The sequence below is a fragment of the Mesoplodon mirus genome (genome assembly GCF_964341445.2).
Source record: "Mesoplodon mirus genome assembly, chromosome: 5".
Lineage (NCBI taxonomy): Eukaryota > Metazoa > Chordata > Mammalia > Artiodactyla > Ziphiidae > Mesoplodon > Mesoplodon mirus.
In genome coordinates, this window is record NC_138980.1 from 35446230 (window position 1) to 35468220 (window position 21991).

The 21991-nt window shown below is 62.9% G+C and overlaps 1 protein-coding gene across 3 annotated transcripts; it reads right to left on the minus strand.

The window, feature by feature from the left end:
• Positions 1 to 2621: 2621 nt before the first annotated feature.
• ZBTB7A (zinc finger and BTB domain containing 7A) lies at positions 2622 to 21577 on the minus strand. Of its 3 annotated transcripts, none has more exons than XM_082622466.1 (3): positions 20943 to 21577; positions 9985 to 11261; positions 2622 to 6050 (listed from the first exon to the last, which is right to left on the minus strand). In XM_082622466.1, exons 2-3 carry the CDS (start codon positions 11244 to 11246, stop codon positions 5549 to 5551), a joined length of 1764 nt encoding a protein of 587 aa, XP_082478592.1. In that variant the 5' UTR covers positions 11247 to 11261; positions 20943 to 21577; the 3' UTR covers positions 2622 to 5548. The 3 variants fall into 3 exon arrangements, with proteins under 3 accessions (XP_082478592.1, XP_082478594.1, XP_082478593.1); XM_082622468.1 differs by lacking the exon at positions 20943 to 21577 and adding an exon at positions 19697 to 19886; XM_082622467.1 differs by lacking the exon at positions 20943 to 21577 and adding an exon at positions 11671 to 11744.
• Positions 21578 to 21991: the final 414 nt, after the last annotated feature.

Here is a 21991-nt window from a genome sequence, read left to right on the forward strand (position 1 = left end):
TCAGGTCCCCTCGGGGTCTGGCTGTGGAAGCCCTGGTCCCCTACCCACCCTGGCCCGAGTTGGAGACCTGGGTCCATGTAAGCACAGACAGGCAAGTGACCTTGCTGCTGATGGAGGACCCCTGGAGCCGCCACTCTGCATCCTCCCCAAGCTCCTGGCAAAGGCTGGGTGGCCCTCCTCTCCCAGGCCATGGCGTGGCCACTGTGTCCCCTCGGGGCCCCTCCATCACCCCACCCCCACCCCAACCCACTGGTCCCAGTCTGACAGAGACAGACGGGAGAAGGGCTCTTCCAGTGCCCTGGAAGTGGCTGTGTGTGGTGACCCCAAACCAGAGGTGGGGTTGCAGCCTACGACCCCTGTCCCCGGTGAGGGGGCCCCGGCCTGACTTCCCCCAGGAAACCTGGGTGGAAGCAGCCAGCTTGGATCCGAGGTCATGTCAGTGGGGCCCAGCGTGGGGTGGCACCTTGGGGCCCTCTGGCAGACTTGAGGTTCCCGGGCTGAGGCCACCCCAACCCAGGGCCTCCAGAAACCCTGCAGTTGGAGGTGACTGAGGAGGCTGCCCAGCCGGTTCTCCCTGCCCACCCCCATCCTCGCCCTCACCGGCCCTCGGGCCCCCTCCTGGTGCCACCCGCCCATGCCCCGGGGTGTGGGTCACCTCCTCTGTAGGGGCCCCAGGCCTGGCACTGCTGGCGACACCCACCCCACCCTGGAAGCTCAGAGGCAGGGTCACTGCATCCAGGCCCCTGCCTCCCAGGCCTGGGAGGAAGGGTCAGACTGAGTTTGAAGTCCTCTCCCTGGAACCCAAGTAGGGAGGCCCGGAGTGGTGTGGACAAGGGGCCCAGCCCACAGGGAAGGGTCCCCCCGAACCCTCCATCCCCGCTCCCCAGCCTCCCCCCCCCACCCCCCGACAAAACACAAAGAACATCAAAATCAGGCAAATGAGGCAGCAGCGGTCGTAACAGGCTGCGTTTAGTGGTTTTTTATGTACAAGAAAAATGATTTTTTTTGTCTGGTTTTTCATCATCTTTTGTCTTTTTGTTTTTGTTTTTTTTGTTTCTTTTATTACTTTTAAAGCTTCTCCCTCCCCACCCCCCAAAAGTGCATTTTTATCAATTTTTTTTTTAAATCTCCCACACTTATAAAGACTCTCAAATACAGTCTATGGAATGTCTGCTCTGTGCTCTGTGCCCCTGGTGGGCGCCACCCCCGCCCCCCTCCACCAGGCCTGGCCCCCCAAAGTCCAAGGCACCTCATGTCTGGGCCCGGGTGGGGCAGGGGGGACCTTGGGCATTGGGACCCCTGGCCACAGCCTTCAGGCAGCCCCAGCCAGGGGATGGAGGTCTCCCCAGCCCCCTCCATCTCCTGCCCTGCCCCCCACCCCCCGTGTAAATCTATATATTTAGTGCGAGCTAGTCTTACTCTGAGGTTATGGCTCCTGGGGTGCCCGAGCCCCAGGCCCTGACCCGTCCTGCGCCAGCCAACATCCCCACTCCAGGAAGGCTGCTTCCTCAGCTTAAATAACTTTTTTAAAATAAAACTGCAAATATAAATATCTTTCTTTCTCAAAAAATAGGATTTTTGCTTTTTTTTAATTGATTTTTACTTTTTTTCTCCTGCTTTTCCTTTCACTCTCTCCGTTTCTTGCCGCCTACAATCCTGGCTACCTGGACTGCCTTGGTCCTGAAGGAGCCCCTGCCTCTTCTGTCCCATCACATGCCACGAGGCCGTTCCCTCCACGGACAATGGGTCTCAGTAGTGCAAAGACTCCCCAGAAGACTCTTGAGGGGGCTGGGGGACCCCTCCTCCCTACCCAAGACACCCTCCCCCTTGGAAGGAAGCAAAGGGACAGCCACGTACAAACAGGGTGACAAGACAGGATAGCCATGAGGGGTCTCCTGGGTGAGCCGCCCACGGGAGGCAGACTTTGGTATGGCCCAGGGGAGCCCGGCTGGGCACAGGTCCAGACTCACACTCTTGTCAGGCTGGGCCTGGTCCGGCACTTTACATTCACTGGTTTTTAAGGTTTGTTTTTTTTTTGCCTTTTTTTTTTTCTCCTAATCTCAAAAGGCGGGGTGGGGATCAAGGTGGGGGGCTGGGGGGCAGCAGCAGGGGTGCTAATCTCTCTCTCCCGGGTCCTGCAGGCTGGCGACCGCTCCAGGTGAGGGCTCTGGCCCCCACCATGCTGCTGGCCCACCACCGCCGTCCCAGGACACCCTCCCCCCTACCCCTGCCGGAGCCCCCTCCTGGAGCTCCCCCCGCCTGGACCTCACTCATACACAAGCGCACACACACATTCACGCAGCTTCACCAAGATGATGGAAATAACAATTTCGCTGTTTTCTTTTTTTTCTTTTTTTTTTTGTACCAGGCAGTTTAAAAAAAAAAAAAAAACACCCCAAAAAAAGAAACCACAAAAAAAACCCCCAAACAACCAAACAAAAAAACTTTTTGCTGTGTCCTTTCTGACCAGTCAGCACGTTCCCCCTCAAATTTTTTTCTTTTTTTTTTTTTGTTTGTTTCCTGAAACGCGAGAATTCAGCAGTATCTTTGGCAACACTTTATCACGACCTTAATTTAAAGAATAAAAATAAAATTGATCCACGTCTATATACAGTATGTGATTGCGCGGAGTTGGGGGCAGGGCCTGGGCTGGGAGGGCGGGGGTCCCGGCTCTGGGCCCATGCAGATGCTGCGGCCCCCGGGGATGGGCTGGTGGGCAGCAGGAGAGGGGTTAAGGCGGAGTGGGTGGGCAAGGCTGGCGGAAGCTGAGCGCAGAGCTAGGGGTAGGGGTTTAGTGCAATTCCCGAGGAGGTTTGTGTTAAAGTGTGCTCGGCGGGGGTTCAGCCCTTGCCCCCGCTGTAGTCCCAGAGGCCTTAATCCCCCAAGTCTGGTCTCCCCCCACCCGGCCAGGACGACAGCTGTGATTTTTCAGTTGGTTTTATTGCGAGGGGGTGTGTGGGTAGTGGGGGAGAGGGCTGTCCCCTCAGGGAACCTCTCTGGGAGCTGGGGTGGGGTAGGGGTGCAGGTCCCTAGCCTGGGCACTCGAGCTCCCTGTTCGGCTTGCACGGGTGGTTCTGAGAGAGCTCGCCCCACGATGCTGGGGAGTGGGCGGGCCCACCCGGCCCTGGGCTCCCCTGCCACCCCCCTCAGGAGGGGGGGTCCTGAGACATCTGGGGGGCTGACGGGCTCAGGGGTGGGGGGAGCAGGAGGAAACAAAAAACTGTCCTGTAGAAACAATGATGAAAGTTGCCTTCTTTAAAAGCTTCCCTTTAAAAACAAGAAAGAGATGGGGTCTGTCACAGAACCAAGGGGAATGGGGTGACGGGCCAGCAGCTAGAGGCAGGGAGCGGGGACACCCCCCACACCTCCGGCTTTTGATGAGGAAGGGTCTCCGCTCAGCAGAGCGTCTATTTACAGGGCCCCACACTAGGGTTGCATATGCGACGGGGGATGGGTGGGGGGGAGGAGGGTGCCCCGGCCTCTGGCAAAACGGCCTCCCCAGCCCTGGCCCCAGTCCGTGGCCTGTGGCTCGGTCAACGCCGGGCCTTTGGGGAGCCAGAGGCTGGGGGGAGGCGGGTGCCAGCCCCCAGGTTACAGTCAGTGCCTTTGAGTAAAAAGAGGGGTGCAGTGGGGGGTGGAGTAAGGCCCTGGAGGTGGGGCCCCCTGTCACCCACCTCGGTGGGGATGGCGTATCCAAAATGGCAGCTCCTCGGTGGCCACAAGGAAGGGCGGCCATGTTGGAGGGTAGGGGGACAGCAAGGGTCAGGGGACAAGGGCAGGGAGACGGGATTGCTCCGGCTGGTTGGAAGGCCAGCCCTCTCTCGGGCCCATCCCTGAGCTGGGGAGTCGGTAAGGAGGGTCCCCGCGGACACAGGTGGCCACTGTATGGCTAGCAGGTGAGGAGACGTCTCCAAATTAGAACCCAAAAAGGGACAGAATGGTGGGGGGAGGTGCTGGGGGGGACACGGCAGAAACACAAAAACCCCGCAGTCCTGCCTGCAAGGCGAGCCCCCGTGGTAAAGTACAAATACCTCAGAAGGCTTCGCCCTCACCCGTGACTTCCTGACCCCCTTCTCACCTCGGGGAACAGAAGTGGATTCTACGTCTGTGGTGGGTTTCTTTTTTTATTATTTTGTACAAAAATAAATCGACTTTTAGGAATTTCTGTTTGCTCTCTCTCGCTCTCTCTCTCTCGCTCTCTCTCTCGCTCTCTTATTTTTTTTTTTTGTCTTTTTGACTTTTCATAGAAGTTGGTTGCAACTTGTAAACATGTTTTTAAATTAAGAATTAAGATAAAGTGTAGTACCCGTTCTGTTACAAAGTGCCAAGACTTCTATTTGTGGTTGGTTGTCTTGTTGTTTTTTTTTTTTTTCCTTTCATTTTTGTAAAATCTTGTTTTTATTGCTTTTGTGACACTGGAACTTCTGGACACTCTCGCTCCCCACATCCCTGCCACCGTGAGACCCTGCGTTCCCTCTGCTCTTGGCTCTTTCACCCCACACTGTCGCCTGCTCCTCTGAGGAAAAGTATATTTTATATATATATATATCTATATATAAATTTTGTTTTTAAGGAGGAAAAGAGAAAAAAAAATCTAAAAAGTGCTTTTAAAAATCGGGACAGGGCTAGGGGAAGGGGAGAGGGTGAAGACAAAAAGTTTCGAATCTCCAAACGTCTCATGGGGTCTGGGGTGGGCCTGGGTCGGGGGACCAAGACGGGGGTGGCAGAGGCGCCCTGAGTGGCGGCCCGCAGGTCCCGCCGGGTTGTAAGTGCCGTGAAGGAAAGCGGCGGGGGCCCTTGGGGAGTCACTCTGGTGCCCTCCCCCCACTTCCCCGTCTTCTCCCCTTTCTCCACGCCTGGAAATAAATAGATTTGTGTCGCGGTGGCCAGGAGATCCGGGGGACCACAGGCAGGGACGGGAGGCGGGGAGGCAGTCGGGGAGACGGAGGGGGAGACCCCCACTTCGGAAGTGCCCTGAGGAAGGAGGGTGGGGGTGCGGATGGGGCCGTTTTAACGTCCGCTCACAGCGGACACAAATCATTTTTAAGGTCTTATCTCAAAAGACTCTAGAAATCAGCGGGGGCGGGGCAGGGAGAGGAAAAGAAAAGACACCCCCCCACCCCGGTCCCCGGCCCACGCCCCCGTGACCACCCTCACCCCTGCCGGGACCTGGGGCCCTGATCGAGCCTCCGATGGGACCCCAGACCCCGAACCGCGGGGCGCCCGGGGAGCTCAGAATCCTCGTGTCCCACAAAAACCCCAAGCTGAGCCCCGAAAGCCATCGACGGGGTGGGGGGCAAGCGGGGCTGGGGGTGGGGTGGGGCGAGGGTCCCCGTGGAGGGAGAGAACATCATGAAGGAGAAAAATCTGAGAAAAGCACTACCCTAGATTCTGTGACGCTTCATATATATATATCTGTATATATATATATATAGATATAGATATCTGTATATAGATAGATTTCTTTTTTTGTGTTTTTTGGGGGTGGTGGGTGATTTGCTCTCTCTCTCTCTCTTTCTCGGGTTTCTGTTTTCTCTTTTTTTGGTTTTCAAGCGAGTCCGGCCGCGAAGCTGCCATCGGCGGTGGCCCCGGCGCCCCCGTCGCCTCCCCCAGCGGCGCCCGCTACATTCAACCTGCCCAGGCCGTCGGGGCTGGCCTCGTCCTCATCCTCATCCTCGTCCTTAAAGTGCTTCTCCTGGCCGTTGCGCCGCGCATCCGGCGAGCCGGGCGGGGCAGGGGCGCCGGGCGGCACAGGGGCCCCCGGGGCGGGGGCGGGGTCGGGCCCCCCAAGCCCGCCACCCCGCACCCGGGGCTTGCGGCCGCGGCGCGAGGGCACGCCGTTGCAGCCGTCCTTCTTGAGGTGTCTGTGCAGGTGGTCGGAGCGCACGAACGTCTTGCAGCAGCTGTCGCACTGGTAGGGGCGCAGGCCAGTGTGGACGCGCATGTGGTTCTTCAGGTCGTAGTTGTGCGCGAACGCCGCCCCGCACTGCTGGCACAGGTACGGCTTCTCGCCCGTGTGCTTCCTCATGTGCACCTTGAGCTTGTCCTGCCTGTGGACGGGCCGAGGGTCAGCCGGCGCCCGGCCGGGCCCCTGCCTGGGATGAAAGCCCCCCCCCCCCGTCCCCGCCAGCCTCAGCACGGGGAAACCGGGACCCTCGCGGAAAGGTGGGCTGCGGCAGGGGGCGCCCCTGCGGGGAAAGGGGGTGCGGGTGCCCATTCTGAGAACAGCACCAAGGAACCCACGAAGGTGTGAAAAGGGCCTTGGACCCCGCTCGCTGCGTGGCCACGGGGAAATGGCTGAACCTCTCTGAAACCCAATTTTTTGGGTTTTTTTTTTTTTTTGGCCCCACTGCGGGATCTTAGCTCCCCAACCAGAGAATCAAATCCATGCACCCTGCAGTGGAAGCGCAGAGTCTTAACCACTGGACCACCAGGGAAGTCCCACTGAAACCCTTTTCTTATGCATAGGAGGAGGAAGATAACAGGCCTCCCTCCCACCTGGGGCTCTGCCCAGTGGCAGGTGCATGGCTTCACACTACAGGCATTTACTGAGCACCTGCTGCACACCAGACCCTGTTCCAGGTACTGAAAATGCTACAGGGAACAAGGAGAAATGCCGGAGTATTTGGTAACAGAGAGGGTTAAGCTGTCCTGGCTTTAGCACTGAAAGTTCTGTGTCCTGGGAAACCCCTCAGTCACTGAAAATCCAGGGCAGCTGGTCACAGTGGTAACCAAGTCCCCACCCCAGGGACCCCACCCCCTACCCCCAGTTCCTGCCAGATCTCCCCTCACCTCTGTCTCACTCTGCTCTGGCCACACTGGCTTCCTGGCTGTCACCCCAACATGCTGATAACTATGAGACTACCTCAGGGCCTTTACACATGCTGTTCTGGCTACCTGGAGTACTTTTTTCCCCTCCCAAATCTTTACAGTTGAATTTCAGCCCAAACATGATCTCCTCAGAGAGGCCCTCCCAGACTCCCTCAACGCCGGTCCCTCATGCCACCGCCTTTGTTTCTCATCTGTCTCCCTGACTGGACTGTGAGCCCTGAAAACAGGCAGGGACTGGGTGTGATTCCAGGGCCCCTCCATGCCCATCTCACCCCACAGGGAACTGTGTGGATCTGGCTCAGCCTGGGGCCTTTGGCCCACAAAGCTGGTCACCGTAACAGTTCTGGGGTGACTATGGCCCAGGTGTTGCTCTGTCCCCGAGCCCTTGAAATGTGGCTGGTCCAAGGTGAGATGCGCAAGAAGTGCAAAGGGCACCACAGATTCTGAAGACTTCATTTGCTCTATGTACTGTACAATATCTCATTTATAATTTTGCTTATTGATCACATATTGAAATAGAACTAATGGATTATGTAAAAATATGATTAAAATTACTTTCACCTGTTTCTATTTTACTTTTTAAAAATGTGGCTGCCAGAAAATGTAGAGTCACGGAGGTGGCTCACATGATATTTCTATTGTACTATGCTGGTCCATAGTGATGGGGGTGGATTCCTGCCTGGAATCCACAAGGCAGGGGCAGGGACCAGGGCCTCCAGAGCTCTGGCTAAAATCTGACCTGCTCCTTGCTGCAGACTCTTATGCTCCACTGAGTCACTCGGAGTCTCTCCCTTCTGATGCCCACCAGACTGAGAGCTTCTTCACTGCCAGGACTGATAAACTCCTACTCATCCTTCAAAGCCCCACCTGAAATGCCCCTCCTCCTCCAGGAAATCTTTCCCAACCCCGAGACAAAGGCCTATACCCCCCCTCCCCCTGGGCTCTTTCAGTCCCAAGTCCCTCCCTCTGGCACCTCCCACAGAGCTGGTGTCCCTGCTTGGCTTAACTTTTCTATGGCTTCTTACTGTTCTGAGGATCAAGACCTGGCCCTTTGCAACCAGACCCCCTGCCTATTCTCTGGCCTCGTTACACCCCCACGTGAGCCAGCAGAACCTGGGCCACAACAAACTCATCGCTCCCTGGATTAACTTGAGCTGTTACCAGAAAGAGGATGGCAATGGCCAGGCGCTTCCCGCCACCCCCCACCCCGCCTCCTCGGAGCCGGCTAACTTGGTATCCCAGTTGCCCCACTCAGACCCTGGGGCCAGGTCACAGAAGGAACAGGAGGGACTCGGATTGTTCTAGCATCTCTACAGAGATGTCCCTAGCTGAGGCTTGGAGGCTCAGAGAGGGGAAGTGACTTGCCCTGAGTTGCACAGAGGGTTGGGGGCTGTCCCAATGTGGGGTGGGGGTGGAGGAAGCCCCAGTTTCATCACCTCAAGCCCCGGCCTGGGTAATTATAGCCCCGGCCGCCACAGGCCCTGCTTACTCAACTCTCTAGTGTGACTCAGAGGGGCCCCTGGGCTCCCCAGCCTGGAGGGAGGGGCGGGGGCTGGGGCCCTGGGGGACAGAGAGGAGCCAGGTGGGCACCTGGAAGGAAGAGGCCTGGCCTGGAGGCCCTCTCTATGCCTCAGTTTCCCAGAACGGCAAACAAGATCAGCCCCGGGTTGAGGGTGGGGTGGCCAAGAGAGCCCCAGGCCAGAAGGTGAAACTGAGCCTGGCTGAGGGTGGGGGCGTGGGGGAAGGTGTCACCTCTCCAGGCTCTGGCTTGCTGGGCCTCCACCAGGCTGCTCCTCCCAGGATCCAAGACCCCTGAGGGCAGGACCCACAGCCAGCCCAGTCCACCATCCCCACATCTGGAGCAAGAGGGAGGCCCCTAGGACCACCGGCACCCCGATCTCACCAAACTGGGGGAGCCAGGCCACCCACCAAGCTGCCTGCCTCCCGGCCAGTGCCCTTTACCCCTGCCTGGCACTCCTGGGCCCTGGAGTCCCAGCCACACCCTCCTCTCCTGACTTGCTGGGGAGGGGGCCCAGGTGCTGGTCCGGGGGTCAGCTCCCAGATCCTGTCCCCAGAGGGCAGGGCCGGGAAGCTGGGACAATGGCCCCTTTCTTTGGCCTGGGTGGGTGTGGCTGGGGGAACCCCGGGGCTGGTGAGGGTAGGGGGTGATGCTGAGGCTAGGCCCCCGCACACCAGCCCCCCGCCCCCACTGGGCTGGCCCACAAGGCCCAGCCTGCCACCTCTGGACTCTTAAGACCAGATCGCAAAATTCCCCCAGCCTGGCCTCAAACTCCTCCTGTCCAGGGACCAAGCCCAACGGCTCCCGTGCCCTTTTCCCTCCACTGGCTGTGGTGATTCCCTAAGCTGAACTGGCCTCAGGGCCTTTGCACTGGCTCTTCCCTCTGCCTCTCCCTTTCCCTCTCCCCACAGCTCCCTCCTTCTCTTCCTTCAGTTCTCAGTCCTCGGGGAAGCCTCCCTGTTTAAGGCAGCACCTACAGCCGCACCCCAACCCTGTTCTCTGCTCTTTTCCTCCCTGGCACTTTCCACCAACTAGTGTTATCAGTTCTGCGGTTTTATCTCGCACATGCTCCGTCACCCCACGGGGATTTTGGCTTGTCCCTCCACTTCTAGAACAGGGCCTGGCACCCAGCAGGCACTCCATAAACATTGGCTGAATGAAGCAAGTTCCCCGGGCTCACGGAAGACTTCAAAGTTACATAACGACCAGAACTCCCTGTTCCCAGTGGGGCTGTCGCCCTTTCCCAAGGCCCAAATGCTCCAGTCGGGATGAGAAGAACCACCCAGGGAAAAAGAAGAAAAGCAACTCCTTGGGCCCTCCCTTCCAGCCTCACGCAGGTCGGCACCGCCTGGCACGCTTTACGTTCTTGTGGTCACCTTGTTTAGGGCCTGCGCGGCACCGCCCACCCAGGCTCTCTAGACAGGCGCATGGGGGTCGGGAGTGCCCCGATGGACAAGGCACCCTTGCAGGGCAGGGTGCGGTGTTGTTTTCGCACGCGGAGGCAGGGTGTGAGCGTGCTCGCGCAGAGCGGGGCAGGGGGTCCCTGTGTGGCTGCTTTTGGGGCAAAGGGCCCCCCAGGAAGCACCCCCCCGCCCCCCCGCCCCCTGCTCCCCGCCGCGGTGGCGCCGGCTCACCTGGTGAATCGGACCTTGCAGATGTTACACTCGTAGGGCTTCTCGCCCGTGTGGGTCCGGATGTGCCGCGGCAGCTTGCCGGCGCCTTGGATGACCTTCTCGCAGATGGGGCACTTTTGGAAGGCCTTAGCCCGGATCTTCTTTTCCACCTTCTGCGACCAGGCCGGGTAGACGTCGCCGTCGTGGGCGCTGCTGAAGTACTTCAGGTAGTAGTCCACGACGCCCTTGTCATCCGCCCGTGACTCCTCGTCGCTGTCCCCCGCCGTCGCCGCTCCCGCCCGGCCCACCGACGACATCATCTGCTGCAGCAGCGTGCTGGCCGCCAGCCCGTCCGCATCGGCCCCGTCCCCGTCCTCGCCCTCGGCCGTGCCTGACAGGAAGCCCGGAGAGTCGCCCGGCTCCGGGGCCGCCTCTGACAGCGAGGCTGCCTCCTCCTCCCCGCCCCGGCCGTAGTGGCCGTTTTGTGTGGCGGTGGACGGCTGGGCCACGGGGGGCGGGAAGAGGCCCCCAGCGGGGGCGTCGTCATCCCGCTCTGGCCACAGACTTGGGTTGCTATCTCCCTCATCCCCGTCCCCGGCCGGGGGCCGCTCAGCTGGGGGGCCAGGCCCGTAGAAGTCCAAGCCATTGCAGTCGCCGGCAGCCACGGCGGCCACGGCAGCGGCCACGGCCTCCTTGGTGGCATCCAGGTCATCGTCGGATGCGCCAAAGGCGGACCATGGGAATGAGGCGGCGGCGGCGGCGGCAGGCAGGCTGTTCATGGGGTTGCTCTGGAAGAACTCGAGGTACTCCTTGGCGCGAAGGAGGTTTCGCTGATCAATTTGATCTACGAGGTCCAGCTGGCCGGCATCGGCACCCGCATCGGCCGCCAGGATCTGCCGGTCGAGGAGGTCGGCGCAGACGTGGCTCACAGCGGGGATCTCGAGCAGGCGGGCGGCGCTGAGGATGTCGCCCACATTGGCTGTGCTGACGGTGAGCGTGGCCGTGTAGGCAAAATCCATGAGGGCCGTGAGCGCCTCGGCGCTGACGAAGTCGATCTCGTACACGTTCTGCTGGTCCACCACGGCGCCCGACGTGAACAGCTTCTTGAAGTACTGGCTGCAGGCAGCCAGCACCGAGCGGTGCGTGGGGAACTCACGGCCCTCCACCAGGATCACCACGTCGCAGAGCAGGCCCTGCGTCCGCTGCTCGTTGAGTCCGCTCAGAATGTCGCTGCTGTGGTCGGGGAACGGGATCCCGATGGGGCCGTCCACGCCGCCGGCCATCTTCCGCGCCGAGACCTGCAGCACCGGGGAGGAAGGGTAGGTCGTGAGGGACAGGGAGGGCCGGGCCAACTGGCTGGGCTGCGAGGCCCTCAGAAAGTAGTGCCCCCACATCCCCGCCCCACCTCCCCCCGCCCAGCCTCGGTTTCCCCAGCTCTGAACCAGGATGGTCCACGGCTGGTTCTGCATCATCAAAGTGAGAGGACGTTGGCGAAACCCAACTGGGTGCTTCAGAGATGAACACCGGCCCCCCTCCCCGCTTTACGAGAGAGGGGAGTGCCCGTCCAAAGGACAATTTGAAGTGGCGTGGGAGCACACAGAAGGTGCTCAATAAATGCCCAACACAAGTTGTTTCCTAATGAATCTGAACATGGGATTCTGCCCATGCCCTCTCTAGGAGGCCAGAGCGGTGACATAAGGCACCCACCGTGCGCTGCCCTGGCTGAGCGCCCAGCAGTCCCAGAGGCAGCACCGTCTCCACCGCAGAGGTGAGAAAATGAGGCTCAGGCTCAGGAAGCCCCAGGGCCCCATGGCTGCACCTCAACTCAAACCCAGGGCAACTAACCCAAGAGTCAATATCCAACCAGCATGGCTGTCCATCCCTGCCTAGCCCCTCGGCCTCCCTAACCTTCTCTCCTGGTCGGGCCCAGTTCTCTTGGGGGGCTCTGAGTCAGCAGGAAGGGGTAAGGTCAAGACCCAGGGATCTGGCCAGGGTCATCAGGGCCGTGGGCGTGCCCTGGTGGGGTGGAGCAGTGACTCTGCAGGACAGACCCCTTCCTGCCCTGTGGAACCCCTAGGACGTGGCTCGGCCCTCACAGTGAGTAACTGGGGGAAACCAGGCCACTGCCTGATGCTCCTCCCTGCCCACTCAAGCTGACCCTGTCAAGGAAGAGTGGGGAGACAGGGGCCTCCTGCCCACCTCCTGCCTGGCCAGCCCCTCTCTTTTGGGCCACCCTGTTTGCACTGTTCAGCCCGGGACAAGGCCCTGCCACTCTCCGGGACTCAGTCTCCCCATCTGTCAAATGGGCAGAAGCCTTTGGAAAAGCAGGGCCATGGGGGGGACTCTGTCCCACCCCTCTCCCCTGCCTCCTATTTTCTGCCTTCCCCTGGGCTGTGACTCATCCACCCACTTGGGCGCTTGTGCAACTCTCTGGCTCTGTCCCCACCCCTCCACCCTCTCCGGGGAGCCCCCGGCTGCCCCAAGCCACCCAACAAAACCCACATTCCTCTGGGCCCAGCCAGCCTGCTTTCAGGCCAGAGCCTCTGCGTGTCTCTGGGGAGAGGGCCTGAACCAGGCCTTCCTCAGCCTCCTAAAGAGCCCAGGACCCTCAGCTGGGTGACCCAGCTCAGCTCTAACACAGATCCCTCCCACTGTGCCTCTAGTGGGATACAGGCGGCTGGCCCGGCAAGGGAGCTGGGTTTGGTCTGGTCAGCCCTAAGGCCAGGGTAGGCCTGTCCCGACCCAGGGCCGCCCTGCGAATGGGGTCCAGGCCTTGCGGCCGACACAGAGGCCTTTGTGTGGCGTGCAGGCGGCCAGTACACTTCCCGGGACGCCTCTCTCCGCCGCCCGCCCTCTTTCCCGCCGACCGCACCAGCTGCTTAGCTCCCGCCTCTGTTCCACCAGCCCGTGGTGGGTGGCGGGGCAGGCTCAGATGTGGCTGCTGGGAGCATGAGGATGGGGATGGGGGCGCGACCCCCCCCCAGGCTCGGCCACGGGAAGCCTCAGCAGAGCCCCCTGTGGTGGCTTCCACCCCCTGCCACCATCTGCCGTCTGGCTCCCGGCCCCAGGGAGCGAGTGGGCAGATGGGACTCCGGATCAGACCGGCCTCGGCCCCTCCTCGCCCCTCCTCTGATCCGGGCCACCAACGTGCCAAGATGGCCACCCTGGCCCTGCTTGCCAGTGTCCCCTCAGGGGTCCTCCTGGGGCCTCTAGGTCGAGACCTGAATTGGTCCAAGTGACTCACCCCTGCCATGGCCCCTCCACCCCCGCCTTCCCACCGGCACCGAGCCCACCGGACCAGGCGCTGGCACATCGTTACTTCAAGCGTGAAGCTGCCCAGGCTCCCACTTGCTGGAAGCCACTCGGCTGGGAAGGAGCAAGCTCTGGCCTTGAACCTGGCCTGGGGCAATGTACCCAGCCCTGGGCCTGAGTCTCCACCAGCTGGAGGAGCCGGGCCACATGCTAAGAGCCTGTTGTGTGGGGCAGCCCTTGGGTCTGGGCTGGGTCTGAGGGTCCGCGCCCCTGTCCTTTCCCAGCTGGGGCCTCTATTTCCCGCATATAGTCATCTGAGACCCTCCCCCAAAGGGCCTGGGGCAATACCAGCCAAGGAAAGCCCCAGGGAAGTAGCATGACCCCCATTTACAGATGAGAACACCAAGGCCCAGAGACAGCTGGAATCCAGGCCAAGGGCACCCAGCAAGGCTGATCCAGGACCTGACAGAGGCAAGAGGCTGGGGGTCCCCCAACCCTCCCCACCCCGACACCTCCCAGCCAGCCACAGCCCCTTCCCTGGCCCTGGAAACTAAACTGACCCAGCCCTCTCCCCAGGAACACACGCCACCTGCCTGCCACACCCGGGGCCACTGCCCTCCCCCTACCCGGGGCCTCTCAGGGCCCTCCTTCTAAGAAAGCAGAGGAAGACCCTGCCAGGTGGGAGAAGGAAGTCACGTGGGGTCCAGGCAGCAAAAAGCACCTATTACTGAGCACCCACTGTGCGCCACAGCACCGTCTCACCAGGAGAGCCCTGTGGCTCCCTTCCTGGCTCTAAAAGGCCCTGCTGGCACCTGACACCTAGTAGGTGCCCTGACACGTGGCGGTTTCCTCGGTAATGATGAGCCAACGAAAATTCTCTCCTCCAGGAAGCCTCACCCCCTCAACGGCCAGTGGTCCCCTGAGCCCAGGCCCGCACCCACCCAGGGCCCCGTGTTTCATCACAGCTCCACCCCGACACTCGCCCCCATGGGATTTCCGGGGCCGTTCGATGCTGACTCGGCGGCCGGCCGAGGGGCAGGTCTCGGCAGGCTCTTCCTGGGCTGGAGGTGGGGCGCCCTCCTCCCTCTGGGCTGCTCCCAGGCCACCCTCCATCCCCCGCCCCCGGCCTCCCCTGGGCAGTGCATGGTAGGGGTGCAGCAAAGGACAGGAGGAACCAAAGACCAAAGAGCTATGTGCTGGAGAGCCCACACCCAGCCCCGCCCACCTGGCTGGCAGGCACACCCAGTACCAGGGGACCGTGCCAGTCCCACCTCCAATCTAACCTAGGGTCACTCGCTGCAGCAGGCAGCAAGGACCCAGGCCTGCTTTTTGCCCTCCCAGGGGGCCTCCTCTGTGCCCTGGAACTTTCAAGAACTGGACCCTGGGCTTTAGAGATGAGGAGAGGCTCAGGGAGGTGATAAGACCAGGGCAAGGTCACACAACAGACCGGCAGCCAGGCTGGGACTCAGATGCTCTGACTTGAGCCGGCCTGAGCTGACATCTCTCAACTACTGGAGATGCAGGGAGAGGTCAGGAGCGTCCTGACTTGGTCCCAGGAACAGCAGGGGTCACCCAGGAAGGACCCTAGGATTGTGGGAAAGGTGTCCCAAGCATGGGAAATAGCAGGGGCAAAGGCCCAGCAGTGGGCACCTGGGAGAGGGGCAGGGGAAGGAGGCTGGAGAGTCCCCAAGGTCAGGTGCAAGGTGAGGGTTGGGGCCGGGCCTCCTCCTCCCCCTCCTCACCACACTCCTCAGGGGGTGGCCAGCAGTGGATAGGTAGGTAATTGCCACCTGACGCCTTCCTGGAGGAGTGTCCAGGGATGCGGGCAGCTTAACTGGGGGTTAAGGCCTCCCTCCCTACAACTCAGGGAAAGAATGAAAGGAAACTACATAAGGGACCTCTAACACCTACTACCTGCCACAGCAGCCCACGTCCATATCCTGGCTCCTCCATTTCCAAGCTGGGTGAACCTGGGCCAAGAAAAGCACCTCTCTGTGTCTCATTTTCCTTAGGGGTTGTGACAGTGGCAAAGGGTTCCACTCCCATCCTCTTAGCAAACTTTGGCCCAGGACCTACTGTGTGCCAGGGACAATCCCCAAAGGCCCAATGAGGCTGTTTACCCCCTCCCTTGTGGATTGGGGGCTTTGAACTTCACCTCTGAACGTCATTCCAGGAATCCAGCCCCCTCCCCAACTACTGTGTACCAAGGAAGTGTGTGGTGAGCCCCAGGATGAAGCTAAGCCATCATGTGTGTGGGGGGGAAACCAGGCCCAGAGAGGGTGGGCGGCCGCCCCAAGGTCACACAGCAAGTCTGGCGCCCAGGTGTGGCTGCGAGGCCAGTGCCCGGCCGCCCCCGCCCCCTCCCAGCCTGGCAGCCTGTGTTGCAAGGTTGGTCTTGACGGGTTACCCCGCCCCGACCTGGTGCCAATCCCCGCCTGGCCCAGTACCGAGGCCGGGGTTTAATGGGACAGGAATGCAGCGTCCTGATCGGGAGGCGGGGGGCACCAACGGCTCAGGGTGACTGCTGGCTGCCAGCTGTCAGCCTGCCCCCTGCCCGCCTGTCCTCCCAGGCCTCCCTCCAGGCCAGATACCAGCAGACAGGCCCTCGGCCATTTTATGTGTCCATTTATTGCCCTAAATGGGGAGGGGCTTCCTGCCTGGGCCTTAAAGGGCCAGAAGCAGGAAGGTTGCAAGCCCAGTGGGAAGTGTGTGGAGGCTGGTGGGGGTGGGGATTAGGAGGTCATGGGGATCCCATCTGAGCCCCAACTCATGGGTGGGGCTGAGGCCCACCCTGTTCCCACGCTCTGAGTGCTGTCGTGGGCCAGGAAGTACAGCCCCGACACCAAGACCAGCTTCCAAGAGGAAGCCCTGCGAAGAACAGAGCCATTCTCAGTGGAAGTGGAAGGAATAAGCTTCCTGTCACCGGGGGTAACCAAAGCCAGGCTTCACAGAATCCCATCCGTGTCTACACTGCCCTCAACTCAGGCTGCACCGGCTTATCCAAGATGCCCAGGAGAGGCCTGGGTGACTTCCATCCAGACTGCTCTCTCTCTCCCGAGGCCAGTTTGTCACCTGGAGGTGCCTGTACCACCCCCAGCCCCACCCACAGCCTGAGCAGGTGGATGGCTCGGCCTGGAAACCCCAAAGGGGTGCTTGGCCCACTGGGGCCCCAGTGACCTGTGCCTACAAATCCAGCCAGTTCCCTCCTATCAAACACATCCTGATGGGAGGTGGGACCGAGTCGTTTTCCAGTCAAACCAGAAAGGCGTGGGTGGGGACGCTTCCACCGAGTGGCCGTCCACAGCCTGCTGGGGGGACAGATGGAGGGGCTGGTCCTTTGGCCAGATTCTCCGCAGGGCGCCTTCCGCGCTTTGGTGCTCCAAAGACTTGGGACTCAGGCCGCAAGGGCAGGGGCTGTTCCTCAACGGGGCCTGACGGGGGCCTGGTCTGGATCATCTCAGCATCAATCCTCATAGCTCTGGGAGGCAGGGTCTGTAACCACTGCCCCACTTCAAAGGCCAGGAAACTGAGGCAACTTGCCCAGGGTCACACAGCAGAGCTGGATTTGAACACGGTTCATCTGTCTGGCTCCATCTGGCCAAACTAACTAGTCCTCCCAGGGCTCCACCCTCCTCCCCCACCACACACACTGCCCCCAGGTACCAGCAGAGGACTAAATCCCCCCACCCTGGGGGCCTCGGTGTGGGGAGGGGAGGGGAGGACAGCTTATTCTCACACCCCCTCAGAGCTGCCCTGTGATAGCTCAGAAAAGGGAGAGGTTTGCCTGAGGTCACACAGGGAGCCTGGGGCAGGGCTGGAGTCCAGCTGACACCTGTGAACTCAGAGCATCAGAACAGAGATGCAGGAGGGGCTCCCCCAGGCCCTGACACCACACAGCAGTCACTCAACAAACATTCCTGGGGAGTCACTGAGTAAATCCTCACTTTTGGCCTAAAGGTAATCTCCCCATTGTATCGATGGCAAAACTGAGTTTGGCAGAAGGGAGGTGACCTCCCGAGGTGGACCTCAGGTGGAGCAGAGGGCCGGGCTGAGATTGGACCACAGTGGCCCCCACCCAAGCCTGTTCCTCTGGTCTCCACTGCCCAGGGCTGTTGCAGGGTGGTTTATGGTCTATCAGGTGCCTGGAGCACAAGATGACAGGTGGGGGGGGGGTGTCTCAGACACACACACACACTCCAGCAGAATCCCTGCTGTGTCCTGAGCTGACCCAGGTGCTTCCTCCATGAGGGAGGGAAGGAAAGGGAACACAGGTGGATCTGCAGGCAGTACCTGGGGGGAACCCACAACCACCTCATTTTACAGAGAAGGATGCTCAGGCTCCAAAAGACCATGGGGCTTGTCCAAGGTCACAGAGCAAGTGGGCCAGCATTTGAAACCCCTGTGGACCCCCTCCTCGGGCCAGCTCTGCTTCAGAGGGGCTGGCCCTGACTCTTGGCTCTGGGAGGTGACCTGGGTCTCCTTGGAAATAATGGGTTGTAAAAACACAGAGCCCTGCCAGTCTCCAGGGGCCAAGGTGCCAAGGGGCGGGGCTGCAGCTCAGATGGGGTGGGAAGGGCCTGCCTCAGAAGGCTGGGAGGCAAGGAGGCTGAGGCCCCTGCTGTGTGACCTTGGACACCTTGCTGCCCCTCTCTGAGCCTAACTGTCCTCTTGGGGCAAAGGCTCCATTTGGCAGACAGGTGCCTGCTGTCAACCTCCAGGCCCTCTGGAAGACAGGTGGGCCGGCACCCCTCGGCTGTAACACACAAAGGACTTTGGACACATCCTAAACTAGGAGGCAGGACCACAAGGGTCAGACCCAGCTCTGGCTGGGTGACCTTGGGCTGCTCTCTGCTTCCCCCAGGGCCTCAGTCTTCCCTGCCCCATAGGGCACCGCTCTGAGCCTTGCTCTAAGCCCCTGAGGCCCCACGCTTGCATCTGGCCTCCCCTCCTGGTCTCAGTTTCCTTACATGGCATCGGGGACCTCCACCAGCCCAACCAGCTTATGGGTCAGAGGGTTCCAAGGAAAAGAAGGGAAGGAAAAAGGCCAACATAAGGTATAGCTACTGCCTCGAGAACCTTCCCCACTGGACGAAGGCTGAGCACTGCCGGGCCTCAGTCTCCCACACAGAGAAAAGGGTGCATGGGCTCCCCGCAGCCGCTGCCGAGGGCCTCTGCCGAGAGTTGCGTGGCTCCCCGCCCGGGCCAGGGTGCTGACTGGCCACCACGCAGCCAGTCAGCCAATCAGAACTGAATAATAAATACCCCCCCAAAGTGACCCACGAATTAAAATTTCAGTGTCCCCGTTGGCTCCTCTTTCCTTCATTAGGCATGCGGATCCCAGGGCTTCGCTCTTCCAGCCACTGGCTCCTGCCCCCCCTTCTCCCCCAGGCTCCCGTCTCCACAGCGATGGCTGGCGGTAAACAGAGCCCCGAGCCCAACCGATAAGTGCCAGGCCCCACCCGGGGTGGCCCTCGGGGGAGAATGCCCCCCTACCTGGAGCCTCGGGGACCTGGGCAGCAGCAGGGCCTAGCCTGGACTCCCCGGACCTCTCCCAAGACCAGCTCTGCCAGTAGGAAGTGATCGGCTGGTCCTGGGGAGGGCCCCCCAGTGTGGGAGCGGCACACTCAGGGTTACGCCCTGGCCCTGTTGGGGTGGGGGTGGGGGGCTGACATGGAATCCTGGACGCCCTCTCCGGCCGGGCCTGCTCCGGCCCTGGTCCGGGAGGCAGCTGGCAGGGAGGGGGGGTGGGGAAACCAAGCAAGCCCGCCACCCATGGGTGAGCCAGGTGGGCACACCCGGTGGAGGGGCACCAACACCTCTCTCACTTCCGCCGCCTGGCTAAGGGGAGAGAGGAGTTGCCTACCTCCCCCTGCCACCCCGCCAACTGCTGGCTATATTCCCCAAACATTTAGTGGGTGTCCACAGGGTGCCCGGGCCTGGTTGGACAGCAGTCTCTTGCCGCGGTCCACCGGACTCCCTCGCCGCCGGCCAGCCAGCGCGGACAGTGCCTCCCAGGACCCGCAAAGGCCTGGGCCCCGGGGGGTGCACCGGCCCCAGCTCAGGCCCCTGCCTGGTTCCCAGGCCCGGGGCTGGGGGAGGGGGCCGGTTCCTAGGCCGGGGAGGGAGGCAGAGCGAGGGAGGGGGCCGGATCCCACCAGCTCACCCCCTCCTCTGCCCGGGCTCAGGGTTCGCACGTGGTGGTGGCGTCAAGGGGAAGGAGGGGTGTCCGGGCCAGAGGAGACGGGGTCACGCGCTTTGGGGGCGCGGGCGGGGGAGAGGGGTGCTCTCTGCTCCCTCCCCCGGGGCCGGGGCCGGACGGCCGCGCGGGCAGGGCGAGGGGCCAGGCCGGTCCCCCCGCCCAGGGCTGAGTCAGGCCCGGGCGGGGGCAGGAAACTGCCCCCTCCCCCGCCCCGGCCGCAGTGCGCGGCCCCCGCCCCGGCCCGCGGGCCCCCACCGCGCCGCCCGCGCGGGGGGCTCCTACCTCCTTCCCGGGGCAGCGGCGAGGGGGCCCGGCCCCGGCGGCGGCGGTGGCGGCGGCTGCGGCTGGGCTGGCTCCCTCCGAGGGGCCGGGAGGCGGCAGTGAGCCTGGCCCCGCGCCACCCCCCGCCGCCGGCGGCCAATCCCCACCCGGGCTGGGGGGAGGGCGATGCAAATTACCCCGGATCTGGGTCCGCCCGCCCGCCTCCCCCACGCCCGGGCCCAGCCTGCACTAGGCCGCGCATCCCCGGGCTCGCCTGCGCCGCGAGGCCGCCCGGGCCGCCGCCCTCCCCGGGGAAAGCCGGGTGGGTGACCCCCCCCCCGGGGCGGGGGGCTGAGGGGAGGGGGGCTGGGGACGGTTACACAACCAGGCGGGGAGGGGCCCCGGGGCGGGGAGGGGGCCGGCCCGCGGGCCGCGCAGCCGGAAGCCGGGGACCGCCACCGGCCCCCGGCAAGGGGAGCCCGGCTCCAGGCCCCGCCCTCTGGCCGGCAGGGCCCGCCCTCGAGCCGCGCCGCGCGATCGGCCCGCGTCCATTGGCTCGCCAGCCCGCCGCTCACCGCCCCTCCTCCGCACCGCCCCTACCCGCGGACCGCGGCGGGCCGCCGGCGCAGGGAACCCTGGGACTTGTGGTCCTAGCCGCCTGCCACCTGCCAGCCGCAAGCGCGGGGGAACTACGATACCCAGAGGCCCGAGCGGCCGCGCCCGCCCACCCGGACACCCCACCCCTTCCCCCTCCTTTGCAAAGCCCCCCTCCCTGTTTTTTCAGCCCCCTCCCCCCCATCCCCCATGGAGCTCAATCCTGGCCAACTCCAACGTATGCACGCAGCACCGAATAGGCCCCCGGGGGGCGAGAGCGCCCCCAGTACCCAGCTGCAAACTTAGCACGCGACGCGCCCCCCTATCTCCCCACGCCGGCTCCCCCCACCCTCAATGCAGCCCCGCTTCCCCTCCCCCTCTCCCCGCGCGCCTGGGAGCCCCGAAAAACCATGCACGGAGGGGGGGGGCTGGCGCACAAGCCCATGCACTTCGCCCCCAATACCCACTCCCGGGCGGCGCCCCCTCCCCGCCCCCGGGATCCAGGGCGCCTCCCGCCTCCGGGCAGCTGCCAACCACCCCCTCCTCTGAAACTTGCGGGACGTCCCCGGCTCCCGGGATCGCCCCTTCCCGAGAGGGCAGGGGTGGGCGCAGCGCCCCCGGCCCGTCCCCGCCCTGCACCCCGCGCTGCGGGCTACGCCGGGCGCTGACTTACCTCGCGGGGCCGGGCCGGGGCCGGGCCGGGCCGGGGCGCGCGGGGCCGGGGCCCGGAGTTGGGACTGGGCTCCTCGGCCGCTCGCCTCTGGGGTCCGCGTCTCGCTCTCCCCTCGCTGGCTCTCCCCTCGTCGGCTCCCTCGCTCCGGCGGCGGCGTCACTGCCCCTACAGTAACTGTACAGTACAGCCAAAGCCCCGTATGATGCTCGCGACTCCCTTCCTGGTTTCTCCGAGGGCAAGAGGGGTCCTCCCTTGTCTTAAAGGTGCCGCAGCCGCCGGCCCCCCCACGCCCAGCCCGCCCCCCCCACCCCGGCCTCAGAGGCCAGAACAGGCTCGGCAGGTCCCCTCTTGCCACGTCTCTGCCCTCCCGTGGGGCTTCGCCCGCTGCGCCGGGGAGACCGGGCTGTTATTAGGTTTTGTCAAGTTGTTGGGGGGGTCCAGCCCGCCCCCGGCGCGCCCCCCCCTCCTCTGACCTCTCCGCCCCGCTGCGCGGCGCCGTGCCAGCCTGCCAGCTTATCTGGCCCCAGAGCTCCCCGGGGCGCGGGGGGAGCGGGCCCCCCGGGGTGGAGGGGGTGGGGGCCTCCAGATAAACAGGCCCCCAGCCTCTGCGCAGAGGCGGGTGCGGGGGGGCGCGGGCTTTGCCCCCGACGCCTGGGGCGTGGCAGGATGGCAGCGGGGGCGGGGAGGGCTGTGCGCACTGCGAGGAGAGACGCGGGCGTGGGTCGCGGCTGCCCGGGCTGCTGGGGGTGGGGGGGGGCGCGAGGGGGTGGGGACCGCGGGCCTGGCGCCGGCTCTCCCCGGGCCTCAGTTTGCCCAGCCGCGGAAGGGACCCGGGGGCAGGCTTTCAGCTGACTGCTTGGGTCCGCTGGGCTCCCGGGTCCCTCAATGAAACAGCCAACCTGCCCGCCCGAGATTATATAAAGGAGTCGCCTCCGCCCGCTGCGCCAGGGGCGTAGCGGGGGAAGGGGTTGGCGAGGGGCGGGCTGGGCTGTTGTTTTCCCGGCTTTCCAAGTTCCCCCACCCATCTGCGGGCCACTGGGCGGGACGGG

Bases quoted from the DNA above. Each gene is read 5' to 3' on its own strand.
- ZBTB7A (XM_082622466.1), bottom strand. From the start codon at position 11,246: ATGGCCGGCGGCGTGGACGGCCCCATCGGGATCCCGTTCCCCGACCAC. The intron at 6,051-9,984 runs GTGAGCCGGCGC...GCCCGTCCACAG, and splicing joins TGCAAGGTCCGATTCACCAG to GCAGGACAAGCTCAAGGTGC.